At 41.1% G+C, this 14,854-nt stretch overlaps 1 protein-coding gene across 1 annotated transcript in view; it reads right to left on the reverse strand.

Moving 5' to 3' along the window:
• The window catches only part of LOC311148793 (N(G),N(G)-dimethylarginine dimethylaminohydrolase 1-like), a gene marked incomplete at its 5' end in the record, with an annotated part of 139,258 nt that extends 125,344 nt beyond the window's left edge, over positions 1 to 13,914 (reverse strand). The window contains one exon of the mRNA XM_084185757.1: positions 13,621 to 13,914. Coding sequence (XP_084041883.1) covers positions 13,621 to 13,914 — 294 coding nt within the window. The remainder of the gene's footprint in view (positions 1 to 13,620) is intronic.
• Positions 13,915 to 14,854: the final 940 nt, after the last annotated feature.

A 14,854-nucleotide genomic window follows, 5' to 3' on the forward strand; every position in this document is an offset into this window, starting at 1 on the left:
TAACCAGGTTTCCTTCCAACCTGTTTATGGGAGTAAAGTACACGTCGGATAAAAAAATTTCACGACAGGCCTGATGGAAACACCAAATTTGCCGGTAAACTTTCAAAATGTCGACAAAACCAAATACGCTAGAAAAGATGGGATCTTTTTGTGTCTGTAAAATTAATTATGTGAGAAATGGTGGTGAAAACGATTTTATGCGCAAATATTGATATAATAACCATCATATGGATGTAAACTCGGAGTCACAAGATGACATGTTGTGTGGTCCTCCCATAAGACTCAGGAAAGCATGCAGTTTCTACAGATTAAATAAGTTATGATGAACTTCACAGGGTAGTGAAAGTGCACAGTGATGAGCTTGATGCTCCTTTCCAATAAATATCGAGGGTCATATTCTGGTGACATGATGAGCGATGTTTGGCTGAAGTTTCACAAGTAAAAATAATCTTGCTATTTTGTCCATAATAATAATCTCATCAGGTATAGGACCGGCACGATACCAGTAACGCGATACTCATTCATAGCGCGGCGAGGAAGCAAAACACAAAGCAAATATAACTTATTTAGGAAAACAGCCCTAATGTTGGAAACAAAAATCATCATCATGTTGTCATCCAGAGTCACATGTATTTACAGTGAGGGAAAAAAGTATTTGATCCCCTGCTGATTTTGTATGTTTGCCCATTGACAAAGACATGATCAGTCTATAATTTTAATGGTAGGTTTATTTGAACAGTGAGAGACAGAATAACAACAAAAAAATCCAGAAAAACGCATGTCAAAAATGTTATAAATTGATTTGCATTTTAATGAGGGAAATAAGTATTTGACCCCTCTGCAAAACATGACTTAGTACTTGGTGGCAAACCCTTGTTGGCAATCACAGAGGTCAGATGTTTCTTGTAGTTGGCCACCAAGTTTGCACACATCTCAGGAGGGATTTTGTCCCACTCCTCTTTGCAGATCTTCTCCAAGTCATTAAGGTTTCGAGGCTGACGTTTGGCAACTCGAACCTTCAGCTCCCTCCACAGATTTTCTATGGGATTAAGGTCTGGAGACTGGCTAGGCCACTCCAGGACCTTAATGTGCTTCTTCTTGAGCCACTCCTTTGTTGCCTTGGCCGTGTGTTTTGGGTCATTGTCATGCTGGAATACCCATCCAGACCCATTTTCAATGCCCTGGCTGAGGGAAGGATGTTCTCACCCAAGATTTGACGGTACATGGCCCCGTCCATCGTCCCTTTGATGCGGTGAAGTTGTCCTGTGCCCTTAGCAGAAAAACACCCCCAAAGCATAATGTTTCCACCATGGGCGGTGTGTTCAATAGGGCGATATGGGCGACGCACTGCCAAACGGGAAAAGGAAGGGATTTTTTTTCTAATCAATTATATCATGGCAACAGTAGTTCAGTGTTCACGTCTGATCTGCCAGCCACTAAATGTCCAATCAGGCTAAAGTCGTGCTTCAAATGTCCCCGCCCGTTTTGGGGCGATTTCAGTCAGGTTGAAAATCGCCCAGAAGTCTCTCATAGCCTCTAATGTAAAATATTTTTTTTTCAAATTTCTGAGCTTTCAATACATTCTCTATGGGTGTCTGAGGGCTTGCACTTACGCGCTTTCGTCATACGTAACGTAACGTAACCATGAACGGCAGACAGCAACGCTTGGACAGCGACTGGTGTAACCGACATGCACCATCTTTCAGAAAAGATTAAGAAAAATGAGCTGTCAAAGACCCACATTGATAGCTGTTTGAGATTGTCTGCTTTGGTGAGAGTGAATATTGCCACTCAACTGGATGAGGGATACAGGCTAGCTGTCCGCCGCCACAACGATGAGGTTAGCAACAGCAGAGTCGTGAACACTGTCTACGAGAATCGAGACGACCTCATAGAATGTTTTGAAGCCATCCGGACGGGTTCATTGGGTTCATTTGACCAGCCCACCGTACCAGAAGCTACAGAATAAGGACATCGATGCTGTCTTTATCAAACGTGCCCTCGACAGCTTCGCAAGCAGTGTGCAGGCCATAAGGTAAGATAAAGATTAAACAATATCATTCGATCTTTCTCAAAGCAGAGCTTTATTTGAAAATGTATGCATGAAAGGAGACTGCATTTGTGTTTGAAATTACATTATTGTCATTATATATGGCCAGTGGTGTAATCTATCTTATTTTATATACTATGTGTACTGTACAGTGGTGCTCATAAGTGTATGAACACATTCTAAAGCTGACTAAAAAGAGGAATAAAAAAATAAAAAAATCATCTTTTGGAAATTGATCTTAATGACTTAATTAAAAAAGTTGGAAAATCCAACCTTTAAGGACACCAATTTTCTTTTATTTTTTATTCCTCTTTTTAGTCAACTTTAGCATGGGATCATAAGCTTATGAGCACCACTGTATACTGTGCTGAACATCCAGGCTATGTGAGACACAAAGGCTAACTTAAACACTAAAGACTTTATGCATCCCTGCCCATTTTAAGTGGAACTGAAGTATTTTTACTATACATGGATACATTGCATATACCTGTGCATCACATAGACAACAATACTGTACAAAGCCAACAAACACATTGGTCTGTTTGCCTTCAGGGACTCCTCTCAACAGCAGCTGCAAGAAGCAACAGGAGCCAAAAGACCCAGAACAGCTTTGAGAGAAGAGGAGAAGCAGAGGCTGTCTGAAGAGGTCTGCAACACCATCCTGGATCACACCAAAGAAAGGTTCTCTTTCTCTGGCCACCTTGTGAGTGCTACCTTACTGCAAGCAGACATGTTTGAAAGGTACTGCCATTCAAAAAAATAAAAAATCTGTTCATGTTCATTTTCACAAATCTATACAATTGGCCAGAATATGGTTGTTCATATTTACAAATCTATACAATTGGCCAGAATATGGTTGTTCATTTTTACAAAGCCATACATATTGTTTATGCAGTGTTGAGGAATGTGAAAGAACACCCTTGATTATTTTTACTGTGATAACTTATTTTGCTTTTGTAAGCCAACACTTTTGAGATCAGTCAATAAATGCTTCTGGTATTGACTTATATGCTGCCCCTGTCTTCATGTTGTTGCTGGACATATCTTTTTAAAAATGTGTGTAGGTCACCTAAATCATCAGAAAAATTGCCCCTCCTGAGAATTTTTTCAGGAGCCGCCACTGGTTTCCACCTCCATGTTTGACGGTGGGGATGGTGTTATTGGGGTCATAGGCAGCATTCCTCCTCCTCCAAACACGGCGAGTTGAGTTGATGCCAAAGAGCTCGATTTTGGTCTCATCTGACCACAACACTTTCACCCAGTTCTCCTCTGAATCATTCAGATGTTCATTGGCGAACTTCAGATAGGCCTGTATATGTGCTTTCTTGAGCAGGGGGACCTTGCGGGCGCTGCAGGATTTCAGTCCTTCACGGCATAGTGTGTTACCAATTGTTTTCTTGGTGACTATGGTCCCAGCTGCCTTGAGATCATTGACAAGATCCTCCCGTGTAGTTCTGGGCTGATTCCTCACCGTTCTCATGATCATTGCAACTCCACGAGGTGAGATCTTGCATGGAGCCCCAGGCCGAGGGAGATTGACTGTTCTATTGTGTTTCTTCCATTTGCGAATAATCGCACCAACTGTTGTCACCTTCTCACCAAGCTGCTTGGCGATGGTTTTGTAGCCCATTCCAGCCTTGTGTAGGTCTACAATCTTGTCCCTGACATCCTTGGAGAGCTCTTTGGTTTTGGCCATGGTGGAGAGTTTGGAATCTGATTGATTGATTGCTTTTATGGACAGGTGTCTTTTATACAGGTAACAAACTGAGATTAGGAGCACTCCCTTTAAGAGTGTGCTCCTAATCTCAGCTCGTTACCTGTATAAAAGACACCTGAGAGCCAGAAATCTTTCTGATTGAGAGGGGGTCAAATACTTATTTCCCTCATTAAAATGCAAATCAATTTATAACATTTTTGACATGCGTTTTTCTGGATTTTTTGTTGTTGTTATTCTGTCTCTCACTGTTCAAATAAACCTACCGTTAAAATTATAGACTGATAATTTCTTTGTCAGTGGGCAAACGTACAAAATCAGCAGGGGATCAAATACTTTTTTCCCTCACTGTATTTTCCAAGCTAAAGCACACAACATTTTATATACAGCAGCTTTTTAAAGGACCAAAGTGTTTGATCTGCTTCATGTTTTCATTTTTGCCATGGAACAAATATTGCGTTACTGGTAGTCCCGGCCCTAATCATGTAGGCTATACCCGCACTGTATATGCGAGCTGTTGGCAGGAGCACACATGCCAAGACCAGAGTGGGCACATTTGCTATATGCCGATAACATATTTTGATACAAAACCATCAGTAGAGTTGAAAATTCAATGGAAACCCATTTAACTTGTATTTTTTATTCGGTACATGGGAATTTAACCGCAAAAGTTAACCCGCCTCACCTCTTCCGCCAAATTCAAAACCAAGGTGGCGCTGAAGATTTGTTTTCACATGGCTAGCAGCTACAGTGGCTTGCGAAAGTATTCACCCCCCTTGGCATTTTTCCTATTTTGTTGCCTTACAACCTGGAATTAAAATAGATTTTTGGGGGGTTTGTATCATTTGATTTACACAACATGCCTACCACTTTGAAGATGCAAAATATATTTTAATGTGAAACAAACAAGAAATAAGACAAAAAAAACAGAAAACTTGAGCGTGCATAACTATTCACCCCCCCAAAGTCAATATTTTGTAGAAGCCACCTTTTGCAGCAATTACAGCTTCAAGTCTCTTGGGGTCTCTCATTCTTCAAGGCAAAATTGCTCCAGGTCCTTCAAGTTGGATGGGTTCTGCTGGTGTACAGCAATCTTTAAGTCATACCACAGATTCTCAATTGGATTGAGGTCTGGGCTTTGACTAGGCCATTCCACAACATTTAAATGTTTCCCCTTAAACCACTCAAGTGTTTGCTTTAGCAGTATGCTTAGGGTCATTGTCCTGCTGGAAGGTGAACCTCCATCCCAGTCTCAAATCTGCAAAAGTATTCATCTTCCTTGGCATTTTTCCTATTTTGTTGCATTACAACCTGTAATTTAAATGGATTTTTATTTGGATTTCATGTAATGGACATACACAAAATAGTCAAAATCGGTGAAGTGAAATGAAAAAAATAACTTGTTTCAAAAAATTCTAAAAAATAAAGAACGGAAAAGTGGTGCGTGCATATGTATTCACTCCCTTTGCTATGAAGCCCCTATATAAGATCTGGTGCAACCAATTACATTCAGAAGTCACATAAATAGTTAAATAAAGTCTACCTGCGTGTAATCTAAGTGTCACATCATCTGTCACATGATCTTAGTATATATACACCTGTTCTGAAAGGCCCCAGAGTCTGTAACGCCACAAAGCAAGGGGCACCACCAAGCAAGCGGCACCATGAAGACCAAGGAGGTCTCCAAACAGGTCAGGGACAAAGTTGTGGAGAAGTACAGATCAGGGTTGGGTTATAAAAAAATATCAGAAACTTTGAACATCCCACGGAGCACCATTAAATCCATTATAAAAAAATTGAAAGAATATGGCACCACAACAAACCTGCCAAGAGAGGGCCGCCCAACAAAACTCACGGACCAGGCAAGGAGGGCATTAATTAGAGAGGTAACAAAGAGACCAAAGATAACCCTGAAGGAGCTGCTCAGCTCCACAGCGGATATTGGAGTATCTGTCCATAGGACAACTTTAAGCCGTACACTCCACAGAGCTGGGCTTTAAAGTATTGACTTTGGGGGGGGGGGGGGGGGGTCAAAGGGTAGCACACTATATAGGGAAAAGGGTGCCATTTGGGACATATCCTAAGACAAGAGGTCAATCAGAGGGATTGATGTTCACTTGATTGTTTCACAAAAAAAATATATTTTGCATCTTCAAAGTGGTAGGCATGTTGTGTAAATCAAATGATACAAACCCCCCAGAAAATCAATTTTAATTCCAGGTTGTAAGGCAACAAAATAGGAAAAATGCCAAGGGGGGTAAATACTTTCGCAAGCCACTGTAAAACTGTTGTTTGTCAAACATCAAGTGTACAGCGTCATTTTGAAACAAGACATGAGAAAAACTTCAAGGATGAGGCGGACAAGGCTGAAGGAATCAAGAGGGCCGTGTCCAGGTATGAAAAGCAAAGCAGTGTGTTTACAAATCTACACGCAGTCAAAAATCAAGCTACAAAGGGGAGCTACAAAGTTGCGCAGTGCATTGCTAAACATGGAAAACCTTTTACTGATGGGGAATATATCAAGGAGGCCTTCCTCAGTAGTTCACAGGCTTTATTTGATTGATTGCCTAACAAAGACACAATCATCTCAAAGATAAAAGACATGCCTGTCTGCCAGAACTGTTGAAAGGCACGTTACCGAGATGGTTGAAAGGAGCAGAAAACTCTAGCGTTAAAAGATGCACCTGTGTTTATTGTGGCTCTTGATGCGAGTGTGGATGTGAATGATATTCCACGTCTGGCAGTTGTTGCAAGATACTGTGACTCAGAGCAGGTACGCGAGGAGCTGCTTTGTCTAAAACCCATGCATGGTACTACTAAAGGGGAAGATGTAGCAAAACCTTCAAGGATCATTTTGAGGAGAGAGGTGTCGATATTAAAATCATATTTGCTATTATAACTGATGGTGCCCCCACTATGGTGGGGAAAAATAAAGGATTCGCAAAGCTGATTGAAGATAAGATTGACCACCCGTGGTTATATTTCACTGTATCATTCACCAAGAGAATCTGTATTCCAAGATTTCAAATTCCGATTTAGGTACTTCGATGGCTAAAATCGTGAATTTCCATGTTGCTCGCTCGTCTTTGACACACAGACAGTTTCAGTCACTGCTGGAAGAGTTGGAACAAATCCACAAAGACTTGCCTCTTCACTGCAGTGTCAGGTGGTTAAGTGGAGGGAAAGTTCTGGAATGGTTCGTTGAGTATTTGGATACAGTTAAAGCATTTCTGTCTGAAAAGGGCCAAAACTACCAAGAGCTTGAGGATGAGGATTGGCTTGTAAAACTGATGTTTCTCACTGACATAACAGGTCACCTCAATGAGCTCAACCTGCGCCTGTGGAACGTTCCGCTACTTCAAGTAACTCAAAGGGCTGTTAACACGACACACTGTCAGTACTGACGTCATCGGAGTGGGGGAGCTGTCAGATTTCTGTCCGATTTCAAGACTTCAAGCAACATGGCCCAATGTTTTCTATTTTGATCAAGCCAGACAACTTTGAGGAGAGCGACATGGATCTGTCTGTGTTTCAGTGGATGGGTATTGAGGACTTTCAAATGCAGCTGATCAAGCTCAAGGCATCCTCTCTTTGGTCATCAAAATTCACGGAGCTGCGCAAAGACCTGGAAGGGACATAGAGAGATCAGGAGGCATCCATTATCCACTGTTGAGAGAGCCTGCCAGTGAAATTTGACAGTGTGAAGAAGGTTGCATGTGCAATGCTTTCAGCATTTGGATCCACGTATCTATGTGAACAGATCTTTTCACACATGAAGTCAATCCTGAGCCCCAAATTTAGCCCAGATATTATGCGGCTCAGCAATGGGAAGCAGGGACAAGGATCACAATAAATCGGTAAGATGTGATTTTCAATACAAAATGATATAACCTTGTAATGTTCATGCCAGTAAATTTCAACAAGTAGTAGTAATGTGAACGAGTGAGCGTATATTTGTGTGTTGCAGGGGATTTGGAATAAGATGGGGGAGAAAGGAAACGGAGTAGGCTACGATTCTCAGCAGCAGATATTGAGATATGGAGTTGATAATATGGAAATAAGATTGTTTTTTCTTACATTCAGTTACGTTTAGGGCTGTTGGTAGGTCTAACAGTCGTCTTTTTATTGAACCTTTTTTAATTTTTCAATAAATAATGTTATTTTGTAATCACATGTATTACTTGGCCTTTGTAATTCTGTAGCCTATATTGAAATGGGACTGTTCCACAAAAATACATGAAGGAGGAGCAATTTATACACATTATTATTATTATTATTATTATTAGTATTATTATTATAAACGAAGATGTATAAATCATATTTCAAAGTGTTCTACCTAAATTTCCATATATAAACAATTGAAATGTCTGATAAATGCAATTGAAAACAGCAGAAGTGTCACACCCTGATCTGTTTCACCTGCCTTTGTGATTGTCTCCACCCCCCACCAGGTGTCTCCTATTTCCCCCATTATCCCCTGTGTATTTATACCTGCGTTTTCTGTCGGTCTGTTGCCAGTTCGTCTTGTCTCGTCAAGTCGTCCCAGCGTGTTTTTCCTTCTCTCTAGTTTGTGTTCTAGTCTTCCCGGTTCCGACCTGTTTTTGCCTGCCCTGACCCCGAGCCTGCCTGCCGTTCTACGCCTGCCTGACTCCATGGATTACGAACCTCTGCCTGCCCTCGACCTGCCCTTTGCCTGCCCCCTTGTATATAATACATCTCTGCGACTCAAACCTTCTGCCTCCTGTGTCTGCATCTGGGTCTCATCCTGTGTCGTTATAAGTGTCGCTTCAACACAAAATCTTGATTCTATCTTGATAAACGCATCAAAGGAATATTGTCCATAAATCAAAACCAACATTTAGACAGCTTTACTGAACAAAATATACATAAAGTCACCACTACAGGCCATCAAGTCACAATAAGACCGATTTCAAATGCAGACATCAAACTTAAAATGACCATCACATTAAAACTGCTACAGTGTAACCACAACTGCATATCAGACAAATACACATAATGCAATGGAATAAGAAGCATAACATCAAAGGAATTACTTACAATCATCAAGGACGCTTGCCAAACAAACTCGACCAAACAATGGAGGAAATCAGTAAGTACAGTACAAAGATCTATAGATGCATTTTAAAAGGAGCGAAGACTGTGCCTTGGTGCGGCATCACTCATCCTATAGTGGAGCTCCATGGTGCTAATGGACAGCGCCTCTGTTTAGTGAGCTATGAAATTCTTCAGTTTGTGGGCAATTAGACATTCAATAGACACAATTAGTTGTAATGCACATATGAAAATCATAGCTGACATGCAGACCGTTAGAAATTGTAGGATAAATTCTAAATTGGCACTCCATACAAAAAAGGTTGTCGACCCCTGTTTTAGAGAATTTGGCAGTATGTCCAACCGGCCTCACAACCGCAGACCATGTGTAACCACGCCACCCCAGGTCCTCCACATCCTGCTTCTTCACCTGCGGGATCATCTGAGACCAGCCACCCGGACAGCTGATGAAACTGAGGAGTATTTCTGTCTGTAATAAAGCCCTTTTGTGGGGAAAAACGTATTCTGATTGGTTGGGCTTGGCTCCCTAGTGGGTGGGCCTGGCTCCCAAGTGGGTGGGTCTATGCCCTCCCAGGCCCACCCATGTCTGCTCCCCTGCCCAGTCATGTGAAATCAATAGATTAGGGCCTAAGTATTCATTTCAATTCACTGATGTCCTAATATGAACTGTAACTCAGTAAAATCGTTGAAATAAGGTCACTTCTTAAGTCTTTTAGTGATTTCTTACGAAACAAGCAGTTAGGTTCTCTCTCTCACTCTACAGTGCCTCGCATCAGTGCACTGATCTATCAAACATGTTTTAGGCCAAATACCCATTAATGGTAAAACTGGTAGAAACAGTGTTTATAGGAAGTCTGGTTCATCTAACCATTAAAGAGGTCTGTGATCTGGGATACAGACAGGGAACAGAGGACTGTGCTTTCTTCCCCATGTCCCAGCCAATAAAGCATGGTTAAACCTGACTGAATGATGTGCTCACGGTGACACACACAAACACACACACACACTGATAGGCTATAATATAAACTCTTTACTGATGCGGGACTCATTTACCTCTGGGATCAGAAGACAGTGGCTGGGCCAATTAAAGAGAAAACAGCCTGTTTGTTTGTCAGTAGAAAGACAAGAAGGGAATCCATATGTAAGACTGTAGAGAAGCATGTTAAAAACCCATGAGGTTAAAACAGTAAATGTGTTGTGTGATGTTGATCGATTCTTCTAACCAGAGAGAGGGAGGCGAAGCGAGAGCCCTATCTCTGCACAAAATCTGTCCACGTTAAGCAGATCCTTAACTATTAAACAGGTGAGGAGTTTTTGTATGGGGGGCAATGAGAGTGTCGAATTTAGTCTAGATAAACATGAATTGCTATTTTGATACGTGAGGCTTATTTGATCTAATAGAAGTTTTTTAATGTACTGATATAAGTGTGATGTACGTGACATCCCGGAAACTTTGAGAAAAATTTTGTATAACACACACACAGAAGTGAAATAGAAAGGTGGACGCAGCGATCAGGTTGGTTCCACCAGGCTAATCATAACCACCCATTGATAATGTAATCAGTGCTCACTGTGTGTATGTGTTTGTGCATGACCGATCAGTATCTCTGACATATTTGCCAAGATAGACCCCTTATTAGGGGTGTCCCAACATGGCCATACTCGTATTCGAAATTGTATCCGTAATTGACAGTCAGATTGGATGATACTCGTGATCGTTAAAAACGTAAATGTTTCAATATGCCTTCGTAGATGTTGGCAAAATACCTATCTCCCTGCACGTTTATAGACCAAACAAGTTTCAAATTAGGAGCCTTTGAGAGGTGTGTGTGTGTGTCTGACCTGCGTCTGTGTCTTCAACTTGCAGCGGGCAGACATGTTTGCTAACAATCAGAATGCGCGTCAGCGTTTCTTATTTTTCCTTACCCTCACCCCACTTGTTAGATAATATGCACATTGATAGCTTGATAGCAAACTTCCTTGCCTTTTGATTTATCATAGTAGCAGGCTAACAGGAGGCAGCAGCAGTGTGAATGATCAGACCGAAACAGAGAAGTTAAAGTGATTGTGTGAAATTCTGAAGCGAGTGGACAGAGAAATATAGCTTCACTCTATTCAATCAGAGCAGCAGGATCAACATACAGCCCACCCTTCTTTTTACAGACAGGTAAACTAGCCAGTTGAGTTATTTAGACCACGTAGCACCTCACTTGACTGACTGACATGAGAAAGATGCGTGTGTGCTGGCACCCAAAACATTTCATTTTTTCCAATTACGGATAATTACTAAAAACTACTCGGATCATAATCGTATCCAGAAAATTGTCCATAGCCGTTACGATACTTGTTTTGTCCGACTACTCTACTAATGGTAGAGGTGTGCCTCTACCATTACCACCAGACAAAATGCTGATAGGCACAGTATCTGTATCAGCTGGGAATGACAATGAAAGATGAAGGGTGCACATTGTTATATTAGCAGAACCCTGTTGCTATGGTATTATGTAAAGAAGTGTTTATTCTCATGGACCTGTTACTACATTAGAAAAAGTTATCAAAACACTTAGTTTAGAATATCTACATAAATGCAGCAATTGCATTCTTCTCATATTACTCTGTAGGCTACTGAACTATTCAAAGCTTCCTACGGCATCTCTGCATGTAGTTACTGAACTCAACCTGCAGAAGGTTTGTTTGTTGTGATTGAGTGGGGGGAAACAGCTGGGGGCAAGGTTCTGACAGATGAGTGTATCTTGGTGGTGGCAAGGACACACCCGAGAAACACCCACATCAAACCACACCCCCAAGCCAACTCACGTTTGGCTTCTGTCATGGCCGCCAGCATTTCTTGAGGAGCAAGCCAAAAAACGAGGCCAAATCAGCGGTTGCAGTTCCCCTTAAAAAGTAACTATGCGCTTTTTATAAATGTAACTGATTGATCCAGTCTTTTAGTACAACCTTTTGTGAGCGGCATCGGCCAGCTTTTTCACACACATATCAAATTGGGTTATCCGTGCGACTAAACCATGCATTACTCATGGAACTAAACCTTAAGCATTTGGTCTGGGCGCTAACACCGGTCTTCAGGTCTCTTCACGCAAGCATAGTTCTCTGATCCACCAATGTGACCAACCAAGTATTGATCCCAGGTCTTCTGCCTGACTCTAATACTTTAGACTTGGTAGGATATTATGACTCTTTCATGGTCATAATGGCTTTATGAATGCTAAATGTTACATGATCACAACTCTCTCTAAGTAAACCATACCTCGTCCATTTTATACCGTAAAACACTGCACTGCATGGACACACTTTAGTCAGATCCAAAACAGTCCAGCTGACCAAACCTTTGACCAATAAATGTCCTGTATGTCGAGAGCCATTATGAATACCAGGAGATTTACAGATCAATATCCTCTCCCAATGGTATGGCCGGGGCCCATTAGCAGCCCTGAACCCAGAGGAGGTGAGTCTGATGCGATATGACAGGGGCTGTCAGAGAGCTCGTCTAAACTTCAAACACACTGCCACCAGACAGAGAACAGGGAACAGCACAGTCAGTCTACAGCCCAGGGTGCACATAAATACTGTGAATACATTTAGTCTGTTTATATTCACACAGTATTCTTTCTTAGAGTACACTATTAAGTAAACAGGCAGAAGAAATCTCCCTGTCCATAGCCTGCTGTTTGTATAACTTATTGGTGTAATATGGACAGTATACCACTATTATGGGGAAAGACCAAAAATATAATTTTGCTTTCAATGGACTGACACGCATTGCACTAATCTGCTCTTTCTGTATGTAAAAGCCCTCTGCCTAGGAATTATGGCTGTTACAATTAAAGCATCTATTTTGACAGATCAGATGATGAGATGCAGATGGTTTCTCATTACTATGTGTGCTCTAGTACTGTGTGCAAACAGAGAATCATAGTTATAGTTAATACAGCTGGCAGTATTAACCACATCAAAGGTTATGGTAGAAAACTGTTTTTATTCAGCATTGCATTTTACAATATACATCATGTAAAGAACAATGCTCATCATCTACTCTTGTTATAGCTAACATAGGCTACTAATATAGAGTTCTCCCAGGAATCAGGAGGCAAATTTGACTGCTTTACTCATCTCATATGTATATACTGTATTCCATTCTACTGTATTTTAATCAATGCCACTCCGACATTGCTCATCCTAATATTTATATATTTCTTAATTCCATTCTTTTACTTTAAGATTTGTGTGTATTGTTGTGAATTGTTAGATACTACTGCACTGTTGGAGCTAGGAAAACAAGCATTTCGCTACACCCCCAATAACATCTGCTAAAAATGTGTATGTGACCAATACAATTTGATTTGATTTGATTTTAAATTAAAACTGTGACTGTGACTGGACAAGGGCGTTGCCGTTCTGATGATGGCTAATCACATATCCCTTCCTTTGTAGCCTATAGGCTACTGTTACATTGTAGCTATTATCTCCATATGGCGTTGAAAGTTATACATATACCATGCATTAATACCAAAGATGACAACAGTAGTATATATCCATACTCCAATAAAGAAATGGTCAACAGAGACATGTTTTTTTCTATTTGGATATATATTACTGTTGTCATATTTGGTATTAATGCATGGCATATGTATAACTGTCAACGCCATAACGAGATTATAGCTACAATGTAACGGTAGCCTATAGGCTACAAAGGAAGAGATATATACATATATATATATATATATATAAGGAAGGGATATATATATATATACACTTTATTTACCTCTCTCCTTCTGCTTTCTGCCCCGGGTCTGGTGATCAGAGCCGTGTCACCGCAAACCACAGCGGCATCCTCCACGAACGCACAGTCTGGGAGCGACTCATCCGCGGGGAGTTCTATCACCTGCAGCCCGAGTTTGTGCTTCAGAACCCCTACATATACCTCATGCTCCCGCTGAGCTTTCACCAGGTCCACGTCCAAAACGTTCATCCTCAGTGCCTCTTTAGCAAGGGATGAGGGGATAGCTCGAATAACGGCGTGAGTGAAGTTACCAAAACCTGTCATCACACCAGCCATGTTCCGTTAGTTGTCGTTACCCTCAAATTGCTCAAACAAACTGCTCGAACCGTAGCCTATTCTAAATGTATGAGAGAGCGAATGCTGTCGGTTCTCTTTCTGTTGTTTGTTTGATTTTCTATTTTGTCTTTTTTTAATGTACTAAACTGACAGCTCCACTCTGGTCAAATAGGCAACAAGCCAGAGACAGCGGTCTGATGACGTGCACTAACAAATCATCACGTGTACGAATGTCATTTAGCTGCTACAATATCAATTTCCAGTGAAGCGCACAGCAATGCCCGAAAAGTGACAGTGTGGCTCTTAAACAGCGCGAGCACAGACGCGCTGGCTGGCGCTCTGTTACTTTGTAACAACTATCTATTACTTGGTAACAACGTTTTATCAACGAGGAACAAATGGCTTACAAAATCACCACAATGTCTAGACATAAAATAATGTCAATCAAGGCTAGAGTACAATTAGTAATCAAACCGTTATTAATATCTATAACCACTAGGGTTTTTCACAGTCTTTTCATTCAAATACCAATTATTTATGAATGTGTACATTCATAAACATAGTGTATTTTGAAAAGTTGAAGATGCTGGTCACTGTCATCTCTGGCTTATTATTGCAATACCTGCCAGTTTAGCAGATGTCAATGCCAAAGCAAAACAAAAAAGAAAGAGGCTGCTCGGTGCTCTCTACTATTGACATAATTTCATTTACATTTACTCATTTAGCATTATAATTTCCTACCCCTGGGTGACAATAACCCATTCTCCCCTGACCCCAGCTCAGAACAAAGGGCGCTTCTTTGACACAGTCCAAGGACAAGGAGGTGCAGCGGCCATTCTGAGCCATTCACTTTCCTATACACCTGCCCAATGGTGTTGAGACTACAGCAGCCCCCAGCATATCAAAGTGTATGGCAATAATGGGAATAACAGATATTCAC

This window comes from Coregonus lavaretus, assembly GCF_964263955.1.
Source record: "Coregonus lavaretus genome assembly, chromosome: 21".
Classification (NCBI taxonomy): Eukaryota; Metazoa; Chordata; class Actinopteri; order Salmoniformes; family Salmonidae; genus Coregonus; species Coregonus lavaretus.